General features: G+C 41.4%; 1 protein-coding gene across 2 annotated transcripts in view; it reads left to right on the top strand.

Annotated features, from left to right (window-relative positions):
* The window catches only part of slc24a4b (solute carrier family 24 member 4b), a 38501-nt gene that overhangs the window by 7204 nt on the left and 5596 nt on the right, over window positions 1–25701 (top strand). The window contains exons 2-14 of one of the 2 annotated variants that reach the window (XM_069161726.1): window positions 330–437; window positions 11644–11720; window positions 14432–14506; window positions 14606–14690; window positions 14802–14905; window positions 15282–15356; window positions 15476–15501; window positions 16441–16494; window positions 18722–18813; window positions 22684–22853; window positions 23119–23254; window positions 24561–24727; window positions 25429–25543. In XM_069161726.1, the coding sequence (XP_069017827.1) occupies window positions 330–437; window positions 11644–11720; window positions 14432–14506; window positions 14606–14690; window positions 14802–14905; window positions 15282–15356; window positions 15476–15501; window positions 16441–16494; window positions 18722–18813; window positions 22684–22853; window positions 23119–23254; window positions 24561–24727; window positions 25429–25543 (1284 nt within the window). Of the gene's footprint in view, window positions 1–329; window positions 438–11643; window positions 11721–14431; window positions 14507–14605; window positions 14691–14801; window positions 14906–15281; window positions 15357–15475; window positions 15502–16440; window positions 16495–18721; window positions 18814–22683; window positions 22854–23112; window positions 23255–24560; window positions 24728–25428; window positions 25544–25701 lie in introns of both variants that reach the window. The other variant, XM_069161725.1, reaches the window with a different exon arrangement.

Genomic DNA, 25701 nt, shown 5'->3' on the forward strand with positions numbered 1-25701 from the left:
AGGAAAATGTCATATCTACATAAATGAAAAGTTTTAAGGGATTAAAGACAACCAACCTTGTTTGGATTAATGAGCGTGATTTATGGTTGTTTCGGGTCATGAAACATATTGTGGGCAACAGCAGCCATGTTAAGTTTTGATTGCATTTCTAAAACATGTAAAATGGAGTTTCAAGGTTTCCGGGCAGTAAACTTAAAAAAAAAGGCTTTCACAATTGTTGCAGGTGTATTGACCCCCAACATGTTTTGTGCGATAGGATTTGGCTATGTGATTAGATGCTGTATTTGTGTTAATGTTTGATAATGAAAGCTGTTTGTATTCTGTTTCAGGCCACGGGATGGTGGCGGAGGGACATCCGGACTATGAACGCTGGGGGAGACGACTAATGGCTTCAGTACTAGAAAACGAAACGGTGGAGAAGAACTGTTCAGAGCCAGGTGAGTTGTTCTGGAATTAAAGTCCCCATAGTTTCCCTTTTCTGTGATTCATTTGCAGTCTTGATATCCATGTGAAAATATTTATAATTGTAAATACCAAAAACCATCTCGATATAGTTTCACATCGCCTCTCTTTACCGTCTCTCTGCGATACACAGGACATTTTCTGTCTGTGTCTTCAGGGAGCATTGATAGCAATGACCCTCTCATCTGATTGGCTGAACACACGCCAATGCCAACCAAGTTTTCTTCACTCTTGACAGAATGATGGCTCAGTGTTTTCTCCACATAAAAGCTTGGACAGCGAGTTGTGCTGAGGGCGGACATATGACATGAATGGGAATTTGTGACATCACAAATGTATGGAAGTCCAAATGGTTCCTCAATACAGGCTGTGGGCATTTCTCCGTGTACTAAGCGTTTTGACACTTTCACTGTGTTTATATAGCACCTAGCTCTGCTGTATAACCAAAAAACAAACTGAAACCTAAATGTATAAAATATGGGACCTTTAATAACCCTGATCAAGATTTCTAGATTAACAGTAGCTGGCCAACATCGTTGAGCATTTAGCAGATACAGAACCAGAGATTTTTCTCAGGAATTGTTAGACACCAAAACAAGCATGACTGCAAATTAATCTCTTGGTCTCCTGGAAGTCTAAACAGGCTTCTGTTGAATAACATGTTTAATATCATGGGGTGATAATGTCACTGTTGGTAACACCTCGTTCTGCTGCCCCCAAAAAAACAAAAATATTTTCAATACAGATTCATATTTGATAGTTTCTGCCGATTGTTTTTTTTTTTTTGGCCTGCCAATTTCTCCTTTTTGTGTTGAGCACAGCAATTCTTCAGTCAAACAATAATGCAAAACAATTATATTTTCTTTTGTAAATACAACAGTTACATTCTCAGGAGACTGTGATCTTTGTGTAGCAGCTCAGAATTGAGAAATTATACATTGCATAACTAATATAGTCTAAAGACAGGTATCTATAATTGAAATCTATTCAAATGGTGTCTAGCGTTTCAGGGGAAAAAAAAAAAAAAACATCACTAAATTGGTAGAAAAAACATAGGAGTTGTGGCGTTTCTAAGCTGATATGGTGCTTTAATTTAACTCTCCGCTGGGTTTATATTGTTGTGACTCAGTAATAAGGAACATGAGAGCTATTAAAAGGGTCCGCTATTGATTGTTACAGCATCTTTGATACACTTAAAGGAAGAAGCATTCTGGAATTAGTTGCACTGGATTGTATGCTGACATCTGCATCAGGCTACGAAAACTCTCAGGACTTTGTTTTTTTTTTATGAAGCCAACGATTTAAACGGCAAACAACCAGTGATTACAAAAGCACGAAATGTTCCTTCAGTCATTTGTTGTTGTTCTTTATTTCCATGTCGTCCGAATTGACTCAGTGTGACTGGTTCTGTTTTTCCAAACACTGACTCACATGAGCTTTCTGTGATCCTGCATGGCTCGGTGGGAAGAGAATGGCATTAAAGCTGCCGGGGTTAGAAGTTTAGTCCCATTTGGACTCTTCTTATGCTTCTGCCTTCTTCTGAATTTAAAGTCAGTGTTTAATCGTAGATGGAAAGGAGAGCTGTTGAAGGAGATTCATTTTTTTTTTTTTTTTTTTTTTTTTTTTTAACCCCTGAGAATGAATATTTTCCTAAAATAATTCATCTCAATATTGGAATTTGTGTTACTTTGTGTTTGACTAGCACACAGAATATGACACCAGGACACAGACAATTTTGAAGCAATTTCAAGTGTTAGATTTACTCTTTACTCGGCTGCATCACAAGTGACTCAGCGCGGACTGACGGGCCATTACTTCATTACTGGTCACAGCAGGCACAATCCCTCATGGATTAGTGAAATCGTCAGCGTTGTAACCTGCTATTTTAGCATGGAAACGAGCAAAACGCACTTTTACACCCACTGACACTGAACTATTAAGTGTTGTAATCGTTAAAGATGTGAACTTTCTTTCAAAGTCACAGTGGGCTGAAAGACTGCTGGAAGTTTTGGGATTTTTTTTCTAATCCTGTAGGATTGCCTTTCCCCCCCCTGAACTGTCTACCGCACCTGACTGGACTTGACATTCCGCACATTTCTTATCAGCTGTAGTCCTCCCTCCTTTATCCCACCATTGTTCTGCACCCTCCTGCCAGTGTGAGATCATCATATGACTCCTCTTAGTTTCATAAATAATCCTGTCGTGGCTGCAGACATCCGACCACCTAAGATCACGGGTTGCTCTGCGTCAGCCTGTTGAGGGCAGTTTAGGTGGTTATGATTGGGGTTATTGTGCAATATTGTTGTCCTGGAGCATATTTGAACATCAGGTCGACAAAAGCAAATATATATATATATATATTTTTTTTTTTTTAGGGGATCTGAAAGGACTCTTGAGGGAATCTTTTTGTTTTGCAGTGCTGCTTTTTATGTCATGCTGCACGTTGCTCCCAAACAATTCTGTGGCATCTTGCCATGAACACCAGACAACAGTGAACCACAATCTACATGTGACTCATAAACACAAATGTTAACCAGCTCCTTCGGGCTTTTAGCTGCTACTCTGGGCTTTCTTCTCTTTTTTTTTACCGGAGTGTTGCTGTGTTGTCCCTTTTTGGATTCATCTTAGGTGGGTTGTTCACTTCTGTGGAGAGCAGCCACCGTATTAAATAGTCTCCATTTATAAGCAATGTGTCTGTAGGTGATAGATATCAGCAATTACTTTTGTAATCCTTTTCAGCTTTGTGCTAATTGACGATTCTTCATTGTAAGCTTTGTGAGATCAGAGCAGTCTTGTGAACGGCTGCTTCCTGTGAACGGCAAACTAAAATTAGACTCTAGGTTTGCTGACTACTTATCCCAATTACTTTTAGTTGCAGATTTGCTTCTATTTATCCAACGTTCACTGTGACTGTTTTTGTGTAATTATGAACAAAGTCTGATCACGATATAAGCAGATAATATCCAAAGGAGTTCACTTACTGCTTCTTGAAAGTCTACTTACAACCAGTTGTAAACGAGGGTAAAAAAAAACAACCTTAAAGACCTTCCAATCCGTGCGAGCCAGGTGATTTGTGTAATGCTGCACTTGTTGGTTGGCATTATTGCTAATGACGCTAAATCTCATCAGTGAGATGAGGCAGGATGAATCAGGCAGGCGGTTAAATACGCTGCACTGAAAAAGTCGAATCTTTCTTTGAAAACAAATTTGTTTACAATCTCCATAATTCCAAAGTGAATAGCCATCTTCATGGCCCATGATGAGGACTCATTTTTATAGATGACTTGACCATAGGGATCGCACTGTTCTCACCAATAAGTGAGACGCGTGTTCGGATCACAGATTCACTTCTTCGTCCGGATTCCCTGTGTAGTTGTTTGCCCAGTGCTGATGATCCTGCAGCAGGCCGCTGTTGGTACTGGTCTGCAGTCCGCCAGGGAGAAAGCACTGACCGTGGATGGAACCCATAGGCTGGACTGGATGCACCTTATTATTGGACGTTTCTACTTTTATGCTGAGTTTATGCAACTTCTGAAGATCCACTTTTAATTAGGCGTCTGTTTGTAGGCTGCATAGATTACACTCGGCCAGCTTCGGGCTCAGCCTTTTTCCTCATCATTATTTCTGTGATCACTGAGGGAGCCCTTTCCCGGGTTCATGGGGCGCTAATGTTGTTTTGCTTGCCCTGCGACTTGTGCTGCTACAAGGCAGCCATTCATCATAAGTGCCTCTTTTATTGGCCATTCGGTAATAACTCCTGGAAAACACAAGGTGCCGTCCAACCTGCTTTCTGTGCTTCTTGCCTGATTGCATTGCAAGCGTCCAATCTACAAGGGACTAAATTACACTCCAAGTGGCTGTTGCAAGCTCTGGATACACTTTAGTTAACCGTCACATGCAGACCTTGAGTCACACCGCCCCCTGAGATGTACTTCCCTGTAACAGTCCCATGACGATTGGAACAAATGCACTCTTATTTCTCACTTAAATTGGGAAACTTACAGAAAATCTGTAACAAACACAACAGCTGTTATTAGCAAGGGATTCAAATGCTTTATGATCTCTTCCAGGCTGTGTCAGGAACATGATCAGAGATGAGTCTTTTGCAGAGAAATGGTTTAAGGTTTACCGGGGGGCGGGGGGAGGCATGCAGAATATTAGATTATACTCTTTCTCATGTCTCCCCTCCCCATATGCATCTGATGCCAGCTGTAGAGCATTCGAAATTAGGAGAGGGCGCAGAGCACCGTAGCTAATGTCCTGTAGGAGGAATCATTTGCCTTTAATAAACATGCGGCTCGTATCTTGTGTGGAAAACTCCCACTTCAGTGGCCTAATTGTACCGGTAGAAGCCAGGCGGCAGCACAAAAGGTAGACGTGAACAACAAAGCGAAGGGTTTCGAACGGCTTGGATTGTACTCCGAATTAATCAGATGCGATTTGATTATAGTTGTTTTAGAGATGGCACGAATATGTTCACGGCAAGGGGGCGCATATGCTTCATGTTGGGCATGAGAAGTGGTGTGGATGAGGAGGAAGTATGAGGGTGACTCTGCAGCTCTGGCAGGGTGATGTCACTTCCTCTTTGGGCCAGTGTTGATTTGGCGTAAATATTTGTTCGTAGAGTGAGTTCTGCTGTTGGCAAAACAAAAGGCAGGATCTGAGGTTTATTTTGGGGGAAGTGAGGCTGGGGGGGGTTCATGCTGGAAATTTGGCGGCAAGATGGCGGGTGAAGCTGCCAGCGGGTAGCAGCCCGTCCACGTTGGAATACAGGTTCTTCAACTCGAGGGAAACACCAGAAGGAGGCTTTTTAAAAGGGAATTACACAAGCAGGGATTATGCTGCTCTGCATAATGGAAACTGACCTCGCTTTGCTTCTCGCTTGCATGCCAACGATGGAACAATGCAGCACAGAGAGGCGCGCAGGCACGAGCACCTGCACCGAGCTCTTTTCCTGTGCCGCGCACTTCCAAACATGCCTGACCTCTTTCTTCTGTTCGGCTTCAGATTTGCTGCCTTTTTTGTTGCGAATAAATGTCCTGCTTTTGGCCAGAGCGTAGTGCTTTTTTTTTTTATTCAAACTGAGGTCGGAAATGACATTTCGCCAGGTTTTATAGCTCATGGTCACGGCAGAAAAGTAGCTCTGTTCTCTGTCACGTCAGAGCTACCCTGAGGGAGATGCTTATGTATTTCTCGTGTACACAGCTGAATGCATACGTTTCACAGCGGTGTCCCCTTTAGGTTATTGAATCGGGAGTCTTCTGGTCCACCAACAGCCTGACTGCTCACACACAGTCACATAAAGGTTGATAGGAAGTCATGCTTGAAGCACAAGTGTAATAGATATGCAAGTGAGTTCATGCAGTTGAAATTGCATGTGTTTTAAGTGTTTAGATGACCATGTGATGGCACTCGCTTAACAAGAGGACGATCATCAATCTGTGTGACTGAGAAATTCCCCCGCAAGTCGACTCGTGATGTTGTCGTCATGTTTACAAGAGCGGCTGCCGGTCGCAGTCGCATCATGCTGCTGCTCACTGATGTCAGCTGGAGCAAGCTAATTATCTAATGGGCTAATAATGACCCAGAGGAATCATTCTTCTCTGAAGAGTCTCTTGACTGCTGTAGTAGAGTGTCAATTGTATTCGGTTAATGTCCTGGCTGGTCTGCGGGTCGGTGCGCGGGCTGCGACAGAAGGTAGCACCAGGCACTCGGCCAAAACATTTTGCTCGCGTCATATTTTTATTCGGTTGTATAATGTTTGATAGCATTGTGTTTTTTTCCCCCATCGGCTTGATCTAGTCAGGTTTATCAGTTGTAGACTAGATGGGTTGATGAACGCAGACATTTCCATGGCTCCATTTCAGTCGGAGTATCTATATTAAAGGTTTTTGCCCAGGCCACCGCGGCAGGAGTGTTGGGTTAAGACTGGCCTGTTGTGTGCACGATCCTGCCAGTCATCCTCTCTCTAGGACAACAGAAGGTACACGATGCTGAGCTCCGTTGTGTAACGGCACCATGATATCTGGAATATTACCAGATTATGGAATAACAATTGCAGAAATGTAAAGAATGGCCAGCCTCGTGTGGCTTAAATACATCAGTAAATTAAGGTTATCTGAGAGGATTTTTGTATATTAAGTGAGATTTACAACTGTAGAGTTCCCTGTGTATTAACACTAAGTATTTTAGAATTTTATCAGGTTAAAATCTAACAGTGTACCCTTTGTTTACAGTGTGTGGAATAAAAGCAGGAATTTGAAATGTTTAACATTTGCAATAAAGCGAGGTCCTCGCCAGAATTTACTTAAAACCTCTCTTTTAATCAGAAAAAGACTAAAACGCCTTTTTCTAAATGTCTCAAAATATTAGCACATCAGCAAATTATAACATCGCCGAGTTATTTCAGCTAATGAATAACTAAAGGAAGCAAAGCAAAACAATTAACCATACTTTTTCATGGAATCAATTTTATTAAGCTGCTGATTGTTCAGCATTTTTTTTTCTTCTTTACAAATGCAAAATAAAAATTATTCTAGGTTTTGAAAAAAAAAATATATAGATGTGTGAAGCGGCACGAGGGAACAGAGGTCATCATGCTGAACTTTGATTGTACGATTGGCTACTTTCATGAGAGTTTTTATACTTGTTGTAAATGTGGAAACGACTGCTAGTAGAGAAAATGTTACATGACTACATCATCCGCTGTATTCTTAGTTTATGAAACAAGTGATATATTGACCCCCTGAATTTTCATTGATGGGTATAAGATAGCTATCTTATGTTTTCTTTTTCTTTTTTCTGTCCCTTAATGACCCCAGTTTAGTCAATAATGGCCTCCAAAGTATTAATGTAGACTGTGGCAGCAACGCACCTCATGAAATCCTCCCAACACTTCTCATGACGACTCTCTGTGGACTTAAAATGACTTCTGGGGTTGATAAGATGAGGAGTAGAGGGCTGTGGAGACAGATGAACAAAAGTGTTGCCAGTAATTTCTTGCATAAGCAGTACCGTCAGGTGTCCAACAGGGTTTATTTATAGATTTGTAGCTTAGATTCTGAAGAGGGCTTGTTTTTGTTTTTTTTAATTTTTAAATTTTTGTGGTTGTTTTCTTTGTTGTTGTTGCTTTCTGCCTGCAGTGCCAGTCCACACGTCCCTCGTTCAACCCTCCTGCACTGCCTTCAAAAAAGATGGTACTCCCATGCAAACACGAGAACAGCAGGACAGATACAAGTTTTAGCTGTTCCCTCCCGTATGTCCAATCACAGAATCTTTTTATTCAGCAGAAAAGATTTCATTCTGAAAGCGGCTCGCTTGGCAGAATTTGTCTTTCAAATATTTACCGGAAGATTCAGAAATTCTGGAAAACAAAGTGGGAAATATCTTTTGGTTCAATATGCCAGATATTCATATATTTGTAGAACGTCGGTCTCGGTGTCGTATTGCATGAAAAATAAAGCCTGCAACTAATCGGATGTTTAAGTTAAAAATGACACGCACGCAACAATGAAGTCTATATTAGAAAAAACACCGACTGTTGTGGTGATCTTTCTTTGACTTATGTAATGGTGTACTTTGATTATTTGTAGTATTACATGGGCAAAACAAACAATTCAAGATGCTCAATTCTGTATTTTTTGGACATTTTTACAGACCAAATAACTAATCAAACGTATAAGTGGCAGATTAATTGATGAAAACAATTTAAATGCATAAAGCTGTTACCTGCTAATATCGTATGCTTTACCTGAAGCTATTACAATGATTTGAAAATAAATATATTATGAGCTATTTATTTCTTCAGTGTACATGTGCACTGCATCATAACACTGGAACTTCCAATTTATTTCTTCCGTTTCTGTGCAAACGATTCAGCCGAAGTAGATATTATTTAGCTTTCTATTTATGAACCTCATTTGAGATGCATCACTTGAGCAATCTGCCTGTCGTCGCACTCCCGTGTGCACGTCCTGTCCCGTCCCGTCCTTGTGTGGGAATTGGCTGTGGAAGCATGTTCATGTCCGGTTTGACCGCTGCTGTGAGGAGACGCAGACGAACCCTGCAGACGCTGTCTGACTGGATGTTTACAGGGACGGCGAGGTGACCTCAGCCTACCTGTCATCGCTCTGCTGGCGCCCTTTAAACACCTTTTGTGATCACCTATTTTTACTGTTCTCTCTCAGCCAGAGCTGATTTTTCACATGGTGGCAAATGACGGGCCGTGTAACGAAAGAGCTTGGATGGATATGGCATTTAATTATTGATTAATTGAAGACCTGCAGGGCAGTTAAGAGAACATGGAGGCAGGGGGTGAAAGGATCGGACGGCAGGGAACTCGCACCTAATACTTTTTCCATGTTTCTTATGTTTTTGTCTTTTTTTTAACGTTTAACCTTCTGGAGAGAGAGTGATACGTTTTGTGGGGCTGTTTGGCCGTGAGGTATCAGTGGGACTTTAGACTTCTGTATTGGCATCAGTTTGTTTTCAGTCACCTCTGCGGGCACAGCTCACAAATCCTGTAATTGATTGCGCCTCTGCTTGAGGCCGTCGGCTTTCCGAAACGTTTCATTCGGCACATAAACCTGTCTGAAACGAAATGAAATGAACTAAAGCCGCCTGCCACAGTCGGTGTTGCTGTACGATCTCAATGTCAGTCAGGTGTTCTTCGCTTTCTCATTACACATTAAGGTCACATAATCAACTTGTTACCATTCTGTCCCCTAATCCAATCGGGTACATTTGCTGTGTCGGGAGGTGCAATATTACACGAGGCATTAAAAATCGTACCAATTAAGGTCTGATTAATTTGTGTCCCATCGCCAGAGAGCGTCGTAGTTTCTTTTGTGCCGTAGCTCCTCCATGTTGTAACAAACATTTGTGTGCTAGATGACACCTGATGATGAATATATACCGCACTTCCACTCATGTGCTGCAAGCCAGGAGGCATGCGGTTGATGAAGTGGTCTTGGACTGCATCCTGTGGCGTGTTTGATTTGCATGTACAGGGTCTGGAGCGCTGCGCCAGCTCAGTCATGCGTGAACGCCAGCAAGTATTATAAAAGCAGACATCGGTGAGGTTGGGACGGATGCAGTGAGAAGTCTCAGGTGAACACTGTTCCACTTCACGACTCCATATGTGGCAAAGGGCCCGAATCTTGTCTTTGTTTTCTGTTGTAAACAGAATTGTTCTGCAGCCTCCGACTATAACATTTTGATCTGACATCAGATTCATTTTTGAAAAAGTACTGCAGCACAGTAGTCCTATTTACTGTTTTACTTTCTATACTAGTGTCATGACTGCAGTGATGGTGAGGTTGGTCAGTTATTTAGTCGCCCACTCGGCATTTCGTACACGCATTTCCGGCCCCCGGGGGATACATCCTCATGACCTTGTATGATCACTTGTCCTTCCTGTAGAGTAGTGATTCTCAAACTGTGGTACATAAGGCTCCCCCTGGTGGAGCGCAACAGCCTTGTTGAAAGACCTAAAAAGAAAATACACTCCAACTGGCCGAAGTCCAAAAAAAAAAATCCTCATTTTATTACAGACAGGAGTTATTACATTTACAAATCACATTGTGATTATTTAAAAGGATATTGGTAATCGCTTCAATCGTTTGAAAATAATATCTGCTTGTTCTGAACCACGTTGGGTCACATGACGCCAACATTAGTTGGACACTGGGTCTTGAGTGGCATTTTTAAATGACTACGAGATGAGAGCCAAGTTGGACCTGACCGATGAGACGGACCTTTAAATGCTGAAGGGAGTCGGAGTTGAGCGCCCAAATGGAGCCTTTTCTAGAAAGAGATGTCAATGTTTTTTGATGTTCAACCAACAGCCTTCTAATATTATTTAGTCTTTCTGAGGCTACTACATGGTTAAACAAGGGAATTTAACTTTTGAAAAAACAAAAATCTATCCGCGGTAGGAAGTTGTACATAGTACGTGGTCTGAAAGATTTGGCAACCTCTGGTCTGGTGCCACCAGCTATACTGAGTTTTTACTTATCCAGTGAAATATCATAACATCAACAGAAGCAACTGCTCCAAAGTTTTGTACAGACATTTGTGGTTTGGGGGAAATTATTGGAGATTCTGCTATGCAATCTTTTTTTTTCAACGCCACCATATCTCTGTATATGTTATCAGCGTTCATTCGCAAATGTTAGCGTGCTGAGACGCTAAACTTAAACAGGGTAAGATATAACTGAACGTCCGCATGTTGGCATCGTCGCTGTGAGTACGTTTGCATTTAGATCAAAGAGGTGCTGTGTATCAGCTGTTGGCGTGGCTGAGTCTTTTGTTGCTATTTCAGTTGAATAGTTTACGAGTCTAACTGTAGCTCGGAGATAGCTGTGGCTTGTGTAAGTAATACGCTTATAATGTTGCAGGCTTGTTACAAGGGCGGGTGAGATGGGAGCCTGGAGCTCAAGTTGGACAGAGGCCGCTCTCCGCAGATGCTGAATCTTGTCAGGGAGATGGGCTGCTTCTGTATCCAGCCAGGTGCACTGCGGAGTGGCCGTCCTCCCAGAGATGCGGGCCGTATGGTGGTACCATGATCACACTGTGCTCCAGCTGGAGCTCTGGATGATGGATGATGAGTCCTCAGCATGGGAGTCTTTTCTGCCTGCTTGCTTTAATTCTGTATGACTCCAGGCTCTTAATATAGCCCAAGCTTTCTACATCAGTTTTGAGGAGATGTGATGGTCTTTTTTTTTTTTTTTTTTTTTCTTTCTTTAAATAGGTATGAAGTCACTGGTTGCTCAGTGGTGTGACACACTGCAGAGTACTTCAAACAGTGTTTGAACTCTTTCGGTTCCTCTGAAAATCCATAAACCTTTTGATTGTTGTGTTTCTGGCTTTATTTGGATGATGATCACAGGCTGCTATTGAATTTGCATTTGACCCTCTTTGCCTGTGATGCCCCAGTGTTTAAGTATACAAGACATTTTCACTGTGTTGGATAATCTAGTGGAAAGAGACGGCGGTGAAGGAATAACACAAGCAAAGTAATTCGGTGAAAGCCCACTGAACCAACAGGGCACCGCAAGCCCGTGCCTCCGAGACCGATGCCCATCATGAAGTCACACGGTCCTGTCGGGGTGGGGCGTGGAGCTGCACCTCGCAGTCATGCTGCTGATGTGTGGTGACCATGACATTTCCTCTCCTCCTCAGCAATACGCGAGTTCCCCACTGACGTTTTCACCAACGCTGAACGAAAGAGTGGAGCCGTTGCGCTGCACATTGTGGCGGTAAGAGGACTTTTTTTTTTTTTCTTTTTTCTTTTCTTTTTTTTTTAAACAAGCTGCACCTGCATCACAAATGATCTCAGTCTGTATTCAATATTTAGACATGCCCTGTTTGTTTCAGGTGAATTTGGAATATTTTTTACAATACTATAAGGACATTCCAGGCTTTAACAGCTGGAAAAATGAACTGTGGCGTTGGTAGTTTTTTTTTCTGACACATGAAATTACTCAAATGATTAAATTCAACATGCAACCATTTATAAATTCAAAGTAGAGTCACGGTTGAAAATGGATTTATTCAGGACAGTATATGGGAGAATAACGACGAGGACAACAAAATACAATTATTTTTCTATTATAAAACAATGTAATGTAATAAAATGTAACTTGAGTCGATAGCATATATTTTTGCTCTGCTGCAGTGCACACTGACACCAGGATGATCCATCCCTCACAATACATTGTGCCCATTTCCAATGTCTTTTCTCAACTTGTGCAGAGGAGTGAGAACACAAATCAATACATGCAGACAGATACTATAATACAGTACAACTGCAAGTGAAAGGAATACAAGTAAATCAAAACTGAATAAAAATACCAAAGTAGACCAAGATAAGTTGCACTGAAAGATCATTATTTGAGCTGACTGTCTTGCAGTAAAGTTACGACTTCTTCAAAAATATCTCTTTATAATGTAAACATCTACTGGAAACAATCATTTAATGGGGCTTGTAACATGGGAAACAAAAAGGGCTTACTGGCTTAACAGGACATGATATAACTAAGAAACAAGTCTCCTTCTGTGGTTCTGTTTCATAAAACTGTCCCAAAGGAGCTCTTCTGCTCAGCAGTGGGTGTAGAAAACCTCATAAACATGGTGGTACGGTATTTCCAGTCCCAGTTTAAATTGTTAGCATGAGTCACAAGAATACACTTCTTTGAGCTTCTTCTTCATATTAGAGACTATTATTTCCTGCATTCAGTCATGTTGAGCTCTCCTGAAAAGGGAACTTTTTAAAGCCAGTTAAATCCAGCATGAAGACTTTCATTCATTAAAATGAACAATACTTAATAACTCTCGGAAATCCACGGGTGGCTTTTGTCTTTATGTCACAAGCCACCCGTGTCTTTCAAAGAGTCATTCAGCATTGTTCATTTTAAAGAATGAGCTCTTCATGCTGAATTTAACTGCCTTTAGAAAATTTCCCTTTTCTCAGCTCAGCTCATGACTTTAAAAGAAATCAAAGTTGAACGTGTTTGGTCGCATTACTAGGTTAAGCTCATGAAACGCTTACCGCGTGGCGTGACCTCATTGTCACTAGTTCTAGTTGACCCCTGCGGTGTCTTTTCAACATTGATGGTCCCAACAAGTTCACAGGTGATGATGAACGAGAGCCAGTTTGGGCGGAGGTGTAAAGAAGCTGGTGAAGCACTCCTCAGTACAATGATGGAGGATACCTGCTGCATAAAGTGGCAGATCATATTATAATGTTTCCTCAGCTTTAATGAGAGCTGGACCACACACATTTAAAACCCGTATCATGTCTTTATCCTTGTAACAGGGTTCCCACAGATAAGGGCATTTAAAAAAAACACTGCTTTTTTTTTTTTTCTTTTTTGTTTAGACGGGTAAAGTCAGGGAATTTGATAATTTTTATGCCGAGTCAGAATATGTTAGTTGCCATTTATCAAAATGTGATGTATTGCATGTATGTGGCTATAACGTTACTGTCAATGTGTATGTTTGGTAGCATTAGCGGTCACTGACAGAAATCCAAGATGTAGCTCGTTGAGTTGCGAGGTAATTACCTTTTATTGTCAGATAAATTCTTTGCCTCTGCAACCAGTATTTAAACATGTATATTCAATTTCTTCCAATATCTGCGCAACCTGGAGGAGCATGTGCCGGCCCGTTATTCACAGAAATGTCGCTGGCTCTTTCTTTTCTGCTCGGCTCAATGGCAGCCTGTTTTTCCTGTTCATTGTAGGTCATGAAATTTCAGCAGTGAAAGTCAGGGAATTTGACATTTGACTTGGAGTGGGAGTCCTGTTGTAAGGCTGAGAGAGTTCTCCATAGTGGCGCATGCACATATGTTCACGGCCAAGAGTCTTACTTCAAATCTGACCAAATACAATCCAGTTAACTACACCTCCACCTCTTTAGCTGTCCTCAGCTTTATGTTCCACTGTGAAATATGACTTAATACTGTCCTGGTTTCACTGCTGAGAGGAGGATGAAATGTGTGAAGGGTCTGTTCCCACTGCAGTCCTACACTGCCCCCTGTGGATAGCATAGAGCAGAGCATGCCTGCCAGAGCTACTGGGCCCCGATTATGTCACGCCTGATCTATAATTTATAGATCTGGCCTCAGCTGCTGAAATAGCCTGCCTCCCGCACTCCCGTCTCACCGCGGCGGCGGCGGGATTATGCAGACCCCGTTGATTTTTCACATCGTGAGGGGAAATGACTCGTCCCTGAATTTACATTTGAATTTGATGCATGTTTAGTTTTAATTGGGTGCTGTGCTGTGTGTTGACTTTCTCCTTCACCCGTCCTTCAGACTGAGAATATTTTTGCTCTGGCAAAGCTTATAAATTCACTCGGCTAATTTCTGCTGATTACAGATGTATCTATCTATATATGCTCATATTTTTGTTTTTTTTGTCCATGTCACACATACACTCATCAAATGTAACTCTGATTCTTTCTGTAGACACTCTACATGTTTCTGGCCCTCGCCATAACATGTGACGAATACTTTGTGACGTCGCTGGAGAAGATCTGTGAGGTACTGGGGAGTTGTAGTCTTTTCATCTGTCCGAGATGAAAAAAAAAAACGCTGTTGGTTTGTCTGCGTAAACCAACCGTCTTTGCTTCATGTCTGCAGAAACTTGATCTGAGTGAAGACGTTGCAGGAGCCACCTTCATGGCAGCTGGCAGTTCTGCGCCAGAGCTTTTTGCATCTGTCATTGGTACACACACACACACACGCACACACAGTGTACGTGTATATGTATATGCTCAGACATTCCCAGATGGTCAGTGTCACAGCTTATTCTGACTGGCTCCCTCTTCGTGTGCAGGTGTCTTCATCACCCATGGTGATGTGGGGGTGGGGACCATCGTTGGCTCGGCGGTCTTCAACGTCCTATGCATCATTGGCGTCTGTGGGATCTTTGCTGGACAGGTGTGTGAGTGAGTGAGTGAGTGGGAGGGAGGGAGGGAGGGAGGGAGGGAAGGAGGGAGAGAATGACTTCTGCATCATTCTGTTCATTTATAGACTGCAGAGCAGCACGTGTGGTAGAAGTTTTTATTTATTTATTTTTTTGCTGAGGGGGAAACAAAACCATCTGCTGCGGTTAGTTTTCTCAAAAGTTGAACTGGTTTTAGTGAACGTGGAGAACTAAACTGTGGATCTGTAAACGGATCACACAACTGTGTTTCTTAAGCTCGTTAAAAGTCACTACCATTTATATATCGAGTACCTTCGACTATGTATTAACCCGAACTCGGATACACACAGATGCCGTTGTAATGCATCTCTTTAACATGTAAATTCTCAGGTGGTGATCCTGACCTGGTGGGCTGTTTTCAGGGACTCCTTCTACTACATCCTGTCGGTTTTGGCTTTGATTGCAGTAAGTTACCACATGCATTAATTGATGAACACCAGCTGTGAATTTTGTCATCTTTGAATGTCTTTTTTTTTTTTTTTTTTTTTAAATTTCTAATCTAAAAACTGTTTGTTAAATTTCAGTTCATCTATGATGAAAAGATAGTTTGGTAAGTTACTCATTCAGTTACACTGTCGATGTGTTCATATTTTACAGAAAACAATGCACATTTTTTTTTTTCTCATGACTGGAAATCAAAATTTGTAAATAACAAAAACACATCATTGTCTGAGTTTTAGCAAATTAAAGACAGTGCTGCAAGTGACTGTCTGACTGGCACTTCTACTGTGCTATTGTTGCATGATTTACCATATAACTTGAATCCTGTGGTTATTTATCAATGGTCACTTTACAGCAAAAGTTTTTGGCTGTGTCTAAATCTGCAAACTTGGACTACTTTGAGTGCACAAGTGCGTTCACACTGATAAGTATGACATCGAGTGCACTGTTAGTAGCATGGTGGGGTACAAACAACTGGTGGCTGAGGAAGCTGCAGATTTTGCGTTGAAGGCCACACTGAACAAATACAAGTTGTACATGTCGCCACACTTTCTTTTTTTTAAGCATACTGTTGTTGTATTGAACCCTTCGATATGTTTTTGTTTTTTTTCTGCGCACAAAATATGGCATGAAGATATGTTCACTTTTCTTCAGTTAAATAACCAAACAAAGCCGACTGATATTTCTGCGGGCGACGCTTTGGATGTTGTGGTTGTTTTTTTTTTCCAGCAAGTACACAACAGCCGTGTGCAATTTGTCAAAATTCACACACTACGAAATTAAGTGTGCTAATGGAAGTGTGTGAGTGCTGACGCAGGCCAAGTCTCGCTTTTTAAAGAAGAAATATCCATGCTCAAAAGCTGTGTTGATGATTCCTGCTTGCATATGTAACTTCTTTTATCAATTCTCCTGAATATTTGTAGCAGGCTGATGAGACTTTGAGAAACAATAATAGATCCTGGATGTTGTTGTATTTTTACTTTATAAGTGTGTGTGTGGACCTGAAGTTGCCATTTTATCCCTCATCTTGTATGTTTCTTCCTGTCAGGTGGGAGAGTTTGGTGCTGGTCGTCATGTATGCGGGCTACATCCTCGTCATGAAGTGAGTTCTGCATATATATATATATATATATTTTTTTTTTTTTTTTTTTTTTTTTTTTATAAATGCTTCTTGTGTCATCAGGCAGGTTGAATGTTAACGCACTCTGCTTTTACACCTTTTCACTCTAACACCTGCGAGCTGACGAGTACATAAGAGAACAGTGGGTTTCCAGCTGGAGGGGAGTGTCCCTTTCATGTTCCCTGCCCAGATGTTAGCAGCAGATTCAACCAGGGAGCCTTCTGGTAGAAAACTTGCTCCAGTCCTGAATTAAGCTAAAAGCAGAGTGCAATTTTTTTTTTAATGATTTCACACAACTCTGATGCAGTTTCACTGTTCCCCACGTGAGTCTCTTTGGCATCTTCTAGGTATTATGTGTGGCATTTCAGTGGTTTGGTTTCTACACATAATTAACTTCTAATCCTTATTTCAGATGCGTTTTACTTCATCAAAGTACATTTTAGTATTTTATTTATCAAAAGATCAGACTGTTTATCGTCTGTCTGTCGGCATTCAGCACAAACAGACTCCATTAGGCCATATTTGTGTCTTTACAGTCCAAACTGAATAATAACAACCACACTGTCCTGTGCTGCTGTCTCTGTCCAGCTGGTAATCTGTGTTACACTCAGCAGCAGCCTGCTCTCTCCCTGCCATAAGAGTTTAATCTTTCTCCCTCTGCAGTGGCTAAGAGCACAGGCTTAACCGGATCACTCCTCTCCTTTCTCATTTGGAGGAAAGAAGTGCTTACTGTAGGATATGCTGTCATATGTCTCCCTTTTCCCAAAATATCCGCTGACCATTTTGGGCCGTTCCAGTCAAAATGGAGTAGAGTGGGTTTTATATAGCAGCGCGATCAGTGCTCCGAGGTGACCTTCCTGGACTCTGCTGCGATACAGTTTTCTCTCGGCAAATAACAAGTGGCAGACATGCTGCCAAATAAATCGAAATTTAACAATAATCATAATAAGTGCACACTTTAATACTCAAGTCATGAGCATTTGTTTTTAGATAGATTAAAAACGGAGGGTTTTACTATGGGGTCCCAAAACAGACAAAATGCAATCTGCACAAGATTATCTCCATCTTCAAGCCGTCTCGTCTGTGTCCAGCACCGCAGTTCAAACTCTGACTCCGTCACGTTTGACATTTAGTAAATGTTTGCAATTTAATGTCCCTTTGGTGATAATGTCAAACTAAACCAAAAACTTCTGCGGCATTAGATGGCTAGCTTTATTGGCTTACCCTCGACAGCCCAAATTGTCACTTAAAACGTTCATACAATGACGCCACACAATAGCAGCACCTGTTATTTGGAGGATTATAATGTGCTCGGTTGCTAAAGCTAGGTGTGTTTAGCTCCTCGTCTTTGACTCCAGATAGCAGTATTTTCTTTCTTTAGACAACCATTGAAGGTTCATTTAGGGGACATTTTTTTAAATGATAAATATTGTGTTTAACTAAGAGTACTATTTATGACTGTAATCCAGCTACATTTTTGTTTTGTCTGGTCATTTTCCACTACCTTTTGTTGTTCTTTGGCTCCACAATCTACAAAATACATGTTTTGTTTAAAGATTCTGCCTTCAGATGAAAAATAACTTCGCAAAAAAGTGTAATTGAATCCTGCCTTGCAAACAGTATCCTATAATCAGAGAATTTTTTTTGTTTTAGTTTGAATGTTTCTGAAGGTGTCGAGGGGATAAGGTAGATCTTGTAATGCTGCCAGTGTTTTCTCTGCACACATTATGTTCAAAGGCAGCGCGGGTGTATTTGTGATCCATTTTTATGTAATGGCACTCCAAAGGTCTTTCTGAAGGTCCGTGTTGCTGATGAAAGCCGTGTGATTTTTCTTCTGGGAACTTGTGGGACTTTCTCTTCCCTTTCTACTCCAATGAAGAACAGCATATGTCAGCCAATTTGTGTATACTGTAATGTTGATGCTGTTTTTTTTAAATTTTTTTATTACTATTATTATTATTTAAGAAAGTGGGCCACTGTAACTGTAAATTCTATAGAAGAAATAAGAATAAACGGTTTATTCTGGCTAGTTAATACATGCTATGTATCAAACAACTAGGAGCCTTTCATCTAATGCCAGTAAACCATCTTTGTAAATATGAATCTTGACACTGAATGTCCTATCTTGTTTGTTTTTCCCCTTTTTGGACTCTAAGCTGAACTATTTCAGTATCTCTAATTTAGGGATTATGTTCCATCTGTTTACCAGATTCAACTCCAGCATGCAGAATTTTTTCATGGGGAAATCCAAAAAAAACGTGGCCAACGGTAACGCTGCAGCCAGCAGTGAGATGGAGGACGGTAATACAAGTCATTACTATGCTTGGGATGACGACCCGTCATCGCCTTTACTACCAGGAGGTAAGGTTAATCAGACAGGCTGGGAACCCATAACTACTCTCTGCCAGGAAACTAATGATCTATCTGATATTAAAAATAAAACCCGGGCCCTAAAATGGAAATGGGTGATTTGAGTTTGATTCTCTGGAAGACTGTGGATATTTCCTCCTGTTCGAGTCTGTGGCTTTAATCTTTGCTCCCCTCTGCTGAACTAACTAACTGCTTCAGCTGATTCTGTATTCTGATCAAGAATTACCTAAAAAAAAAAAAAAAATTCTTTCAACATTTCTAAAACATATTTGCTTCCTTGTAGACAATTCGATGAGGAGATCGATGCCACTCTGACATGTCTGCAGGCAGCAGCTGCTTGGTTTAGTTTAGCATCCAGACTGGAAATTGCTCCACAAAGGTAACATTGTTTCTTATGCTGCAGTATACGAGTTCCAAACTATGGTGCCTGTAACACTGACTGTACGCCTGGTGAGCCTCGCTGAAAGGCCTACAGTTGCCCTCTAACCAGAGCCAAAATCCCCACAATGATTATTTCATTTTATCACATTGAAAAAATACAATGTTGGAGCAAGCCAAAGAAAGAATAATTAAGTAATTGATTACATTAAATATTTTACGTTGACTCAATTGATGGCTTCGTTTACATATCCAAATAAAAAAATATATTCAACCATAAACAGTTAAATTTACATGAACAAATTAATAATTTCAGCTATCGAAGTGAGAAAAAAAACAAATGGCAACATTGTTTTACTATTTTCAGAGAAGAGTTATTACATACTTTGTACTCGTGACAGAATGTGCTCAGCTACACTGCGTGATGTCACGTCAACATCCGACATGTCATAACGCTGATGTGAGCTTCACACAGTTGGATTCTGACTCGTCGGCCTTTGATTTTAAAAAGCAGAATATTTTTTTGGACCTCGTAACCTTTGAAAAAGTCAGTCGAGAGCCCTGTGACAACACTGGACCTGACGGGTCAGGGACAGAGAGCAGAAAGCTGCTCACATCTCTCCATGCGCCTCCTCCTGCTGTTTTTGAGTGAGTATTGTGAGAGCTCACACTAATAAATGTGTTCTTTGATTTTGAAACTGCAGCCTGTTGTTGTTGTTATTTAGCCTTTCTTAGACCAATTTTATTTTGATGACAAAACGGTATCTGCATTAGGGAGTGGTTCTTGGGATATTTGATTTGGTACCTAGTGGATAAAAAAAAAATTGGGAACCTCTGTGCTAAGCTAACTGGCTGCTGCCTGTAGCTCTGTATTTAGAGTCATGAGAGTGGTATCGAAAGGAGATGAAAACATGTCCCAAAATGTCAAACCATTCATTTTAATGTAATTCTACGGAAGCACGAAGATCAAGAAAACATCAGTCCTTTGATCACATTGAACTGCACCTCCAGAAGAGACCGTTTGTACGGTTTCTCCTTCATAGTTTTCTTTTTTTAACGTGGTAATTTTACAACTTACACTGTGCTCCTCCATTCATTTTCTTAGTCTGTCTGCGGGTGATAAGCCACTGAAGCTTATGAGCCGACGGGGCATAAAATGAAATGCTGCGTTTTTTAAAACAGGAGCGGCATAATGGAGATATTCTTTAATCTTTTCGGAAATTCAGTTTAACGTCAAGGGACTTTGTTGTCTTGGACTTTTAAATAACATCTTTAATGTCATGTTTGGATGAGGTTTCCTCAAAGCCACAGATCTTCCTCTCCTTTTGCCTTTTGACCTTCCAAAAAGTTTCTAATCGGTGACCTTTGACTTTATTTAACTCTTCCCACTTTGACTGCATTAGTGTTAACATGCCTGTCTGTTTAGCCTTACTAAACCTATTCTTGCTTATTGTCAACAGTGTTGTGCTGCGGTGTGCCAATTCTTTCTGCTTGCACACTCCTTTTCCTCTGCCAGTCTCTGGGGCGTAGACCCACTCACTCCTGAAGTGGTAATGAATTTCACAAGAGGAAATGTTGATGCCAACTCTATTTACACAGTTAATTTATGTGCATTCTTGCATGCATAATGAGTCAAATTACAACCGAGTTAAACTAATAAGTGCACTGTCGAACTTTTTTTTTATTCCCCATACGCCACATCATATAGCTAATTGTTGGCAAAGAGCAAATGTGGAGGTTGCCAATAAAGCATTGTAAGATGTGTCTGAGGTGGACATTTGTTTAAGGCGTCAGCCGCCCACGTTACACTTTTAGATCATGAGCTCAAAGGTACCTGAGGTTACGTCCTCTGTGTCACAGATTTTCATATCAATCTTGGGTTTTTTTTTCCCCCCCTATAAATATTCACAACTGGTAGGCAAACTTCAAAGCTGCACCAGGCAATTTGGGAAAGCTATTTGAAGTTCAGTACCCAGAAATCATGTGAACTGTGCTCAACATCGCTTTAGCCAGCCCAGCTGGTGTGTGTGGGGTGCTTTTTGACCAAAGTGATGAGGGGAGTCAAAGGTTTTTTTTATTTTTTTTTCCATTCCTCCTTTCCTCCACGACTATTCGGCTTCTCCCAGCAAGTAACTTGGAAGAAAGCATGAAGTCTAATAGAGGAAGGAGCAGAGGGACTGTTTATTTACCTCATTAAAACTAGATGATGGTTGAAGTGGCCTAAGTATACCCATGCGGAAGAAGGTGATTACTAGTAGTGCTGCGGAGAAATGTATACGATAGGTTTGTTTGTAGTTTGCGGTGATGGAGTACACATTCGTACAGTGGCTTTACATTATTCCAGGAGTTTACAGGTGTTTTTTTTAATTTTTTTTTAACAAAGCCATGAAACACAGTTATGTGCCAGCAAAAGGCAAGAAAGAAGACTTGGATGTACCTGTAAAAATAAAATAAAAAAAATCTGAAGGGAAAATCTATGTGTGCACGTACCTGAGCTACATGCAGTTTGATGGAGTCTTAGCATGACTTCCCAGGTTAATCTTTGATGCCGTGTATGGAGAAAGTTTTGCGGAGCCAAGCACGATCCTGTCAGCTGAAGGAAAACTGAATTGACTTTGAAGATCTGGAACATTTTAAAATGACCAAACTTGATAGTTTTAACAGGATCATTTTCTTGGTCTTTCCATCCGCTGCAGACTAAACGGGACTGAACACACCGTTTTGAGACACTGTGATTTAAAGTTGCGCCAAACCTGCACATAACGATGCCTTTTACAGTTCTGTTTCCTGGAAAGACGACGCCTGCGTCTCCTTGATCAAAACAAAGCAACCAAGAATCACTTCCCTCGTCTCGGAGATGACGAGCGACACTGAGGCAGCGGCATGAATTCAGGTCACATAGGAGGAGATGGAGTGGGGTGAAAGGAGGAATGGGTTTTCAGAGCACGAGGGGGAAAAACATCTGGGTCTCTTGTCGAGGCATTTGCGCCGATGTTTTCGCTGACGTTTTAGCGCTCGGGCTTTGATTTGTGGGGACATTTAACTGTCCACATACAGCCCATGTTGTGATTTTTAGGTAGTGGTGTATGGTGCTGTAAAAAAAAAAAAAAAATGTTACCCGGTGCAGCTTTCACTCTGACACGATGATAAAATGTCTCTTTAGCGTTCATTAATATTCATGAAGCGAGACCGGAGCACTACAGACTACAAAATGATACTGCAGATGTTTATGGTGCAGTCCACAGCTCTTAGTGCCTTCCCCCTTTTAGAAAGTCACACTTTGGTCTTTGTAAAGTTTAAGTTTGCACTTTGGGATGCTCTGCTGGGAGGGGGGAGGGGGGGGGATTGATGGTTAATTGAATTTGCAAGTTTTTTTTTCTTGTGTGGTATTCATCTCTGTGACGTGTCCCTCCGTCCCTTAAGTCAAGCCGACCAAGGCTTACAGCCGCGGCTCGGTGGTGATGGTGGACGAGATCATAAACGCCAGCCCTTCTAAGTACAGGTTTCCAGAGGCTGGCCTCCGCGTCATGGTCACCAGCCATTTCGGACCCAAGACCCGCCTGCGCATGGCCAGTCGCCTCATCATTACAGAGGTACAGCGGCCCGTTGTTGCTCCAGTAATTCAGTTCAGCTGCGACTGCTGCGTGTTGGCAATTTTCAGCTGTTTACTTTCCAAGAAGTGTTTTTTTAAGCCCTGCAGGGTTTCTGGATCTCACTCAGACACTTTACATACGTGTTCTTTTATGACTGCAGAAAATAAAATAAAAAAATCCAGTAAAAAAAATAAATAAATAAAAAAGTAGCAGCTTGTCTGCTCATATGCTCTTTGACTTAGTTTCTTTTTTCTGAAAGCGCCAGAAGTTGGTGCAAGCTGCCAACGGCGTGGAGACGCAAGTGATCGACGGGAAGGTTGAAATCGAGAATGGAAACGTGCCCGAGGACAAACCCACCGAGGTGGAGGAAAACGAGACGATCTCGCCGTTTCATGTTCCGAGTACGTGATTTCATGTATTTCCTCGATGAATGTGTGCAATTTTGTCAAACACGGACGGATACTTCAGGAGGTAAAAAAAAAAAAAAAAAAAAAAAGATCCCATCCTGACATGTCAGTCGTATTTCAAAGTCTGCCGTACATCCTCCTGTAGGTACTGATTTTAAGAGCTGGAGGTGTTATTAGTGCTCAAAGGAGTTTTTTTTTTCTTTTCTTTCGTTGGACAGCTCTGCTCGATCTGCTTGAGAATCTCTTTCCGCTTCGGTAGTTATTGATGTCCTCGCTGAAATTAGTCAGTGGCTTCTCACAGACCAACTAATGATCATCGTCTTTGACAGCTCGGAGCGAGGCTGCCCTTTTTATCAGTCAGCGGCTGCTGATGTGAAAAGACTCTGAATCGGATTATTCAGATGTATCATGAAAACCGACCGATTCATCCGAGTGGGTGGAAGTGTTGTTGCGTTATATTAGGTTATAAAATGACACGGCAGGGTGACGTTTTTGGTGTTTAAGGTGCTGCGTGTACAGTCTGCCCACTCAAACCCAGCAAAACGGGAAGAGCGCGCTGTCAGTATAAAAGCTTTAGCAAAAAAAATAAATAAAAAAGCTTTCAGAGTTTGTGATAAACGACAGATGGGGCAACGTGTTTATCCGTCTGACTACAGCCAAAGAGGGAATGAATGCAAATGGAGCCGTGGTTTGGACAGAGAGTTACTGTATCTTCTGTGAACGCTTTATTATTTTGTCCCATTTTAACAAAACGGTATTAACTGTGCTGGAAAAAGACAATCAGCAGGGGAAAAAAAAAAAGATATAATACACAGTTGCAGACTCCTCATGTTGAGAGTGTAGAGAAAACAAAGATTTTTCATGCATTTCACTGACGGAACAACCTGTTACATTGCAACGGGGGCCTTTGTGTACCACAAGAAATTTGCATATGAGGGCAGAACACGGATAAAATACAATGCTGGTCAAGCAAAAACAAGGTAAAATGTCATCTGTGCACTAAAGTAGGTCAAGATGTCTGCGGTAACGATCCAGAAGCTGAAACCGTAGATTCTCCACAAAAATCAATGACTGGAAACTGGATAAGTGACGACACTCAATGAGACATGAGGTCTAAACCAAAACAAGGAAATTAAGCAAACTACTGTTGTTTGATGATGCTTCCCCCCCCCGTCAAATATGATTTAACGTGACGTTTGAAAAGGCTATAAAGAAATTCACACGAGTAATTCAACTTTTTTTTTTCCTCCACGAAAGACTGAAGATGCCAATCTCTTCTTTCCGTGTGCGTTTATTGCAGGAGGTATCGGCAGCAAGTTGAAGTGGCTGCTGTCGTGGCCGCTGCTCCTCCTGCTGTTCCTGACCGTGCCAAACTGTGCCAAGCCGCGCTGGGAGAAATACTTCATGGGCACCTTCATCCTGTCCACTGTCTGGATCGCCGTCTTCTCCTACTTCATGGTCTGGATGGTGAGTGTAATGTTCGTATGCATGTACATGTACTTGTTACTTTGTCATACCTGTAATGCAGTATTTTTTTACATTGCTGCATTGGTACCCTTACCGAAGTGAACACTTCTTCGCTCCACTGCGTGTAGATGCAAATCCAGCAATGCAAACACCTTCAATATAAGATTGAAGACCTCTTTAGAGACTTTTTCTGGAAGTAGCTGAAAGTAAAAAAAACTTTCAGTGAAAGGCATCAGAATATAATGAGAAACAAGAGTTTCGGCAGGGTGTTTTATAGAACTGATCTGGTACACTAACAAGGACGCCTCCGACAGTTTGTGTTGTAGCTGGCTTGGTTGGAAAAAGCGACTAAAAGGAGAAAAATTAATCAAACCGCTGTAATGAATGGAGACTACAGACGACGCTGCAGTGACTTTTTGGGAGCAGAAGAGAGATTCTGGTTATATTTGAATGGGTTACGTCGCTAACAATGTTTAACTGTTATAAAGCTCTGCCAGTAGTGGTTGCCACTGGCAACATGATTTACAAGAAATAAGTGTCGAAAGATGTGTAAGGAATAATTTAAAAGTAGACCCTAAAGATTCTTCTGTTCTGCAAAATAAAAAAAATAAAAAGTCTTTTAAAGGAACATTGAAAGAGAATAAATGATGACACACAGTCTGTGCTATTGTACAACGCCGACACTCTCTGTATACTTCCAGGTGACTATAGTTGGCTACACTCTGGGAATCCCTGATGTGATTATGGGTATCACTTTCCTGGCGGCAGGAACCAGCGTCCCCGACTGCATAGCGAGTCTCATTGTGGCTCGGCAAGGTATTATTTTCCCTCTGGAACATTTTCAGATTTAGGATTCAGTGTTGACCCAGACGGGGATGTTGTGGTGACATGTTACACTTTTTATATCACAAGTCAACCCTTTTATTCTTTAGATTATTCTAAATTTAGGCCCTTCCTGATAGTTGGTTGCATAA

Source organism: Embiotoca jacksoni, unplaced genomic scaffold, assembly GCF_022577435.1.
Source record: "Embiotoca jacksoni isolate LCO1_2020_lvr unplaced genomic scaffold, fEmbJac1.0.p SCAF_29, whole genome shotgun sequence".
NCBI classification, from domain to species: Eukaryota; Metazoa; Chordata; class Actinopteri; family Embiotocidae; genus Embiotoca; species Embiotoca jacksoni.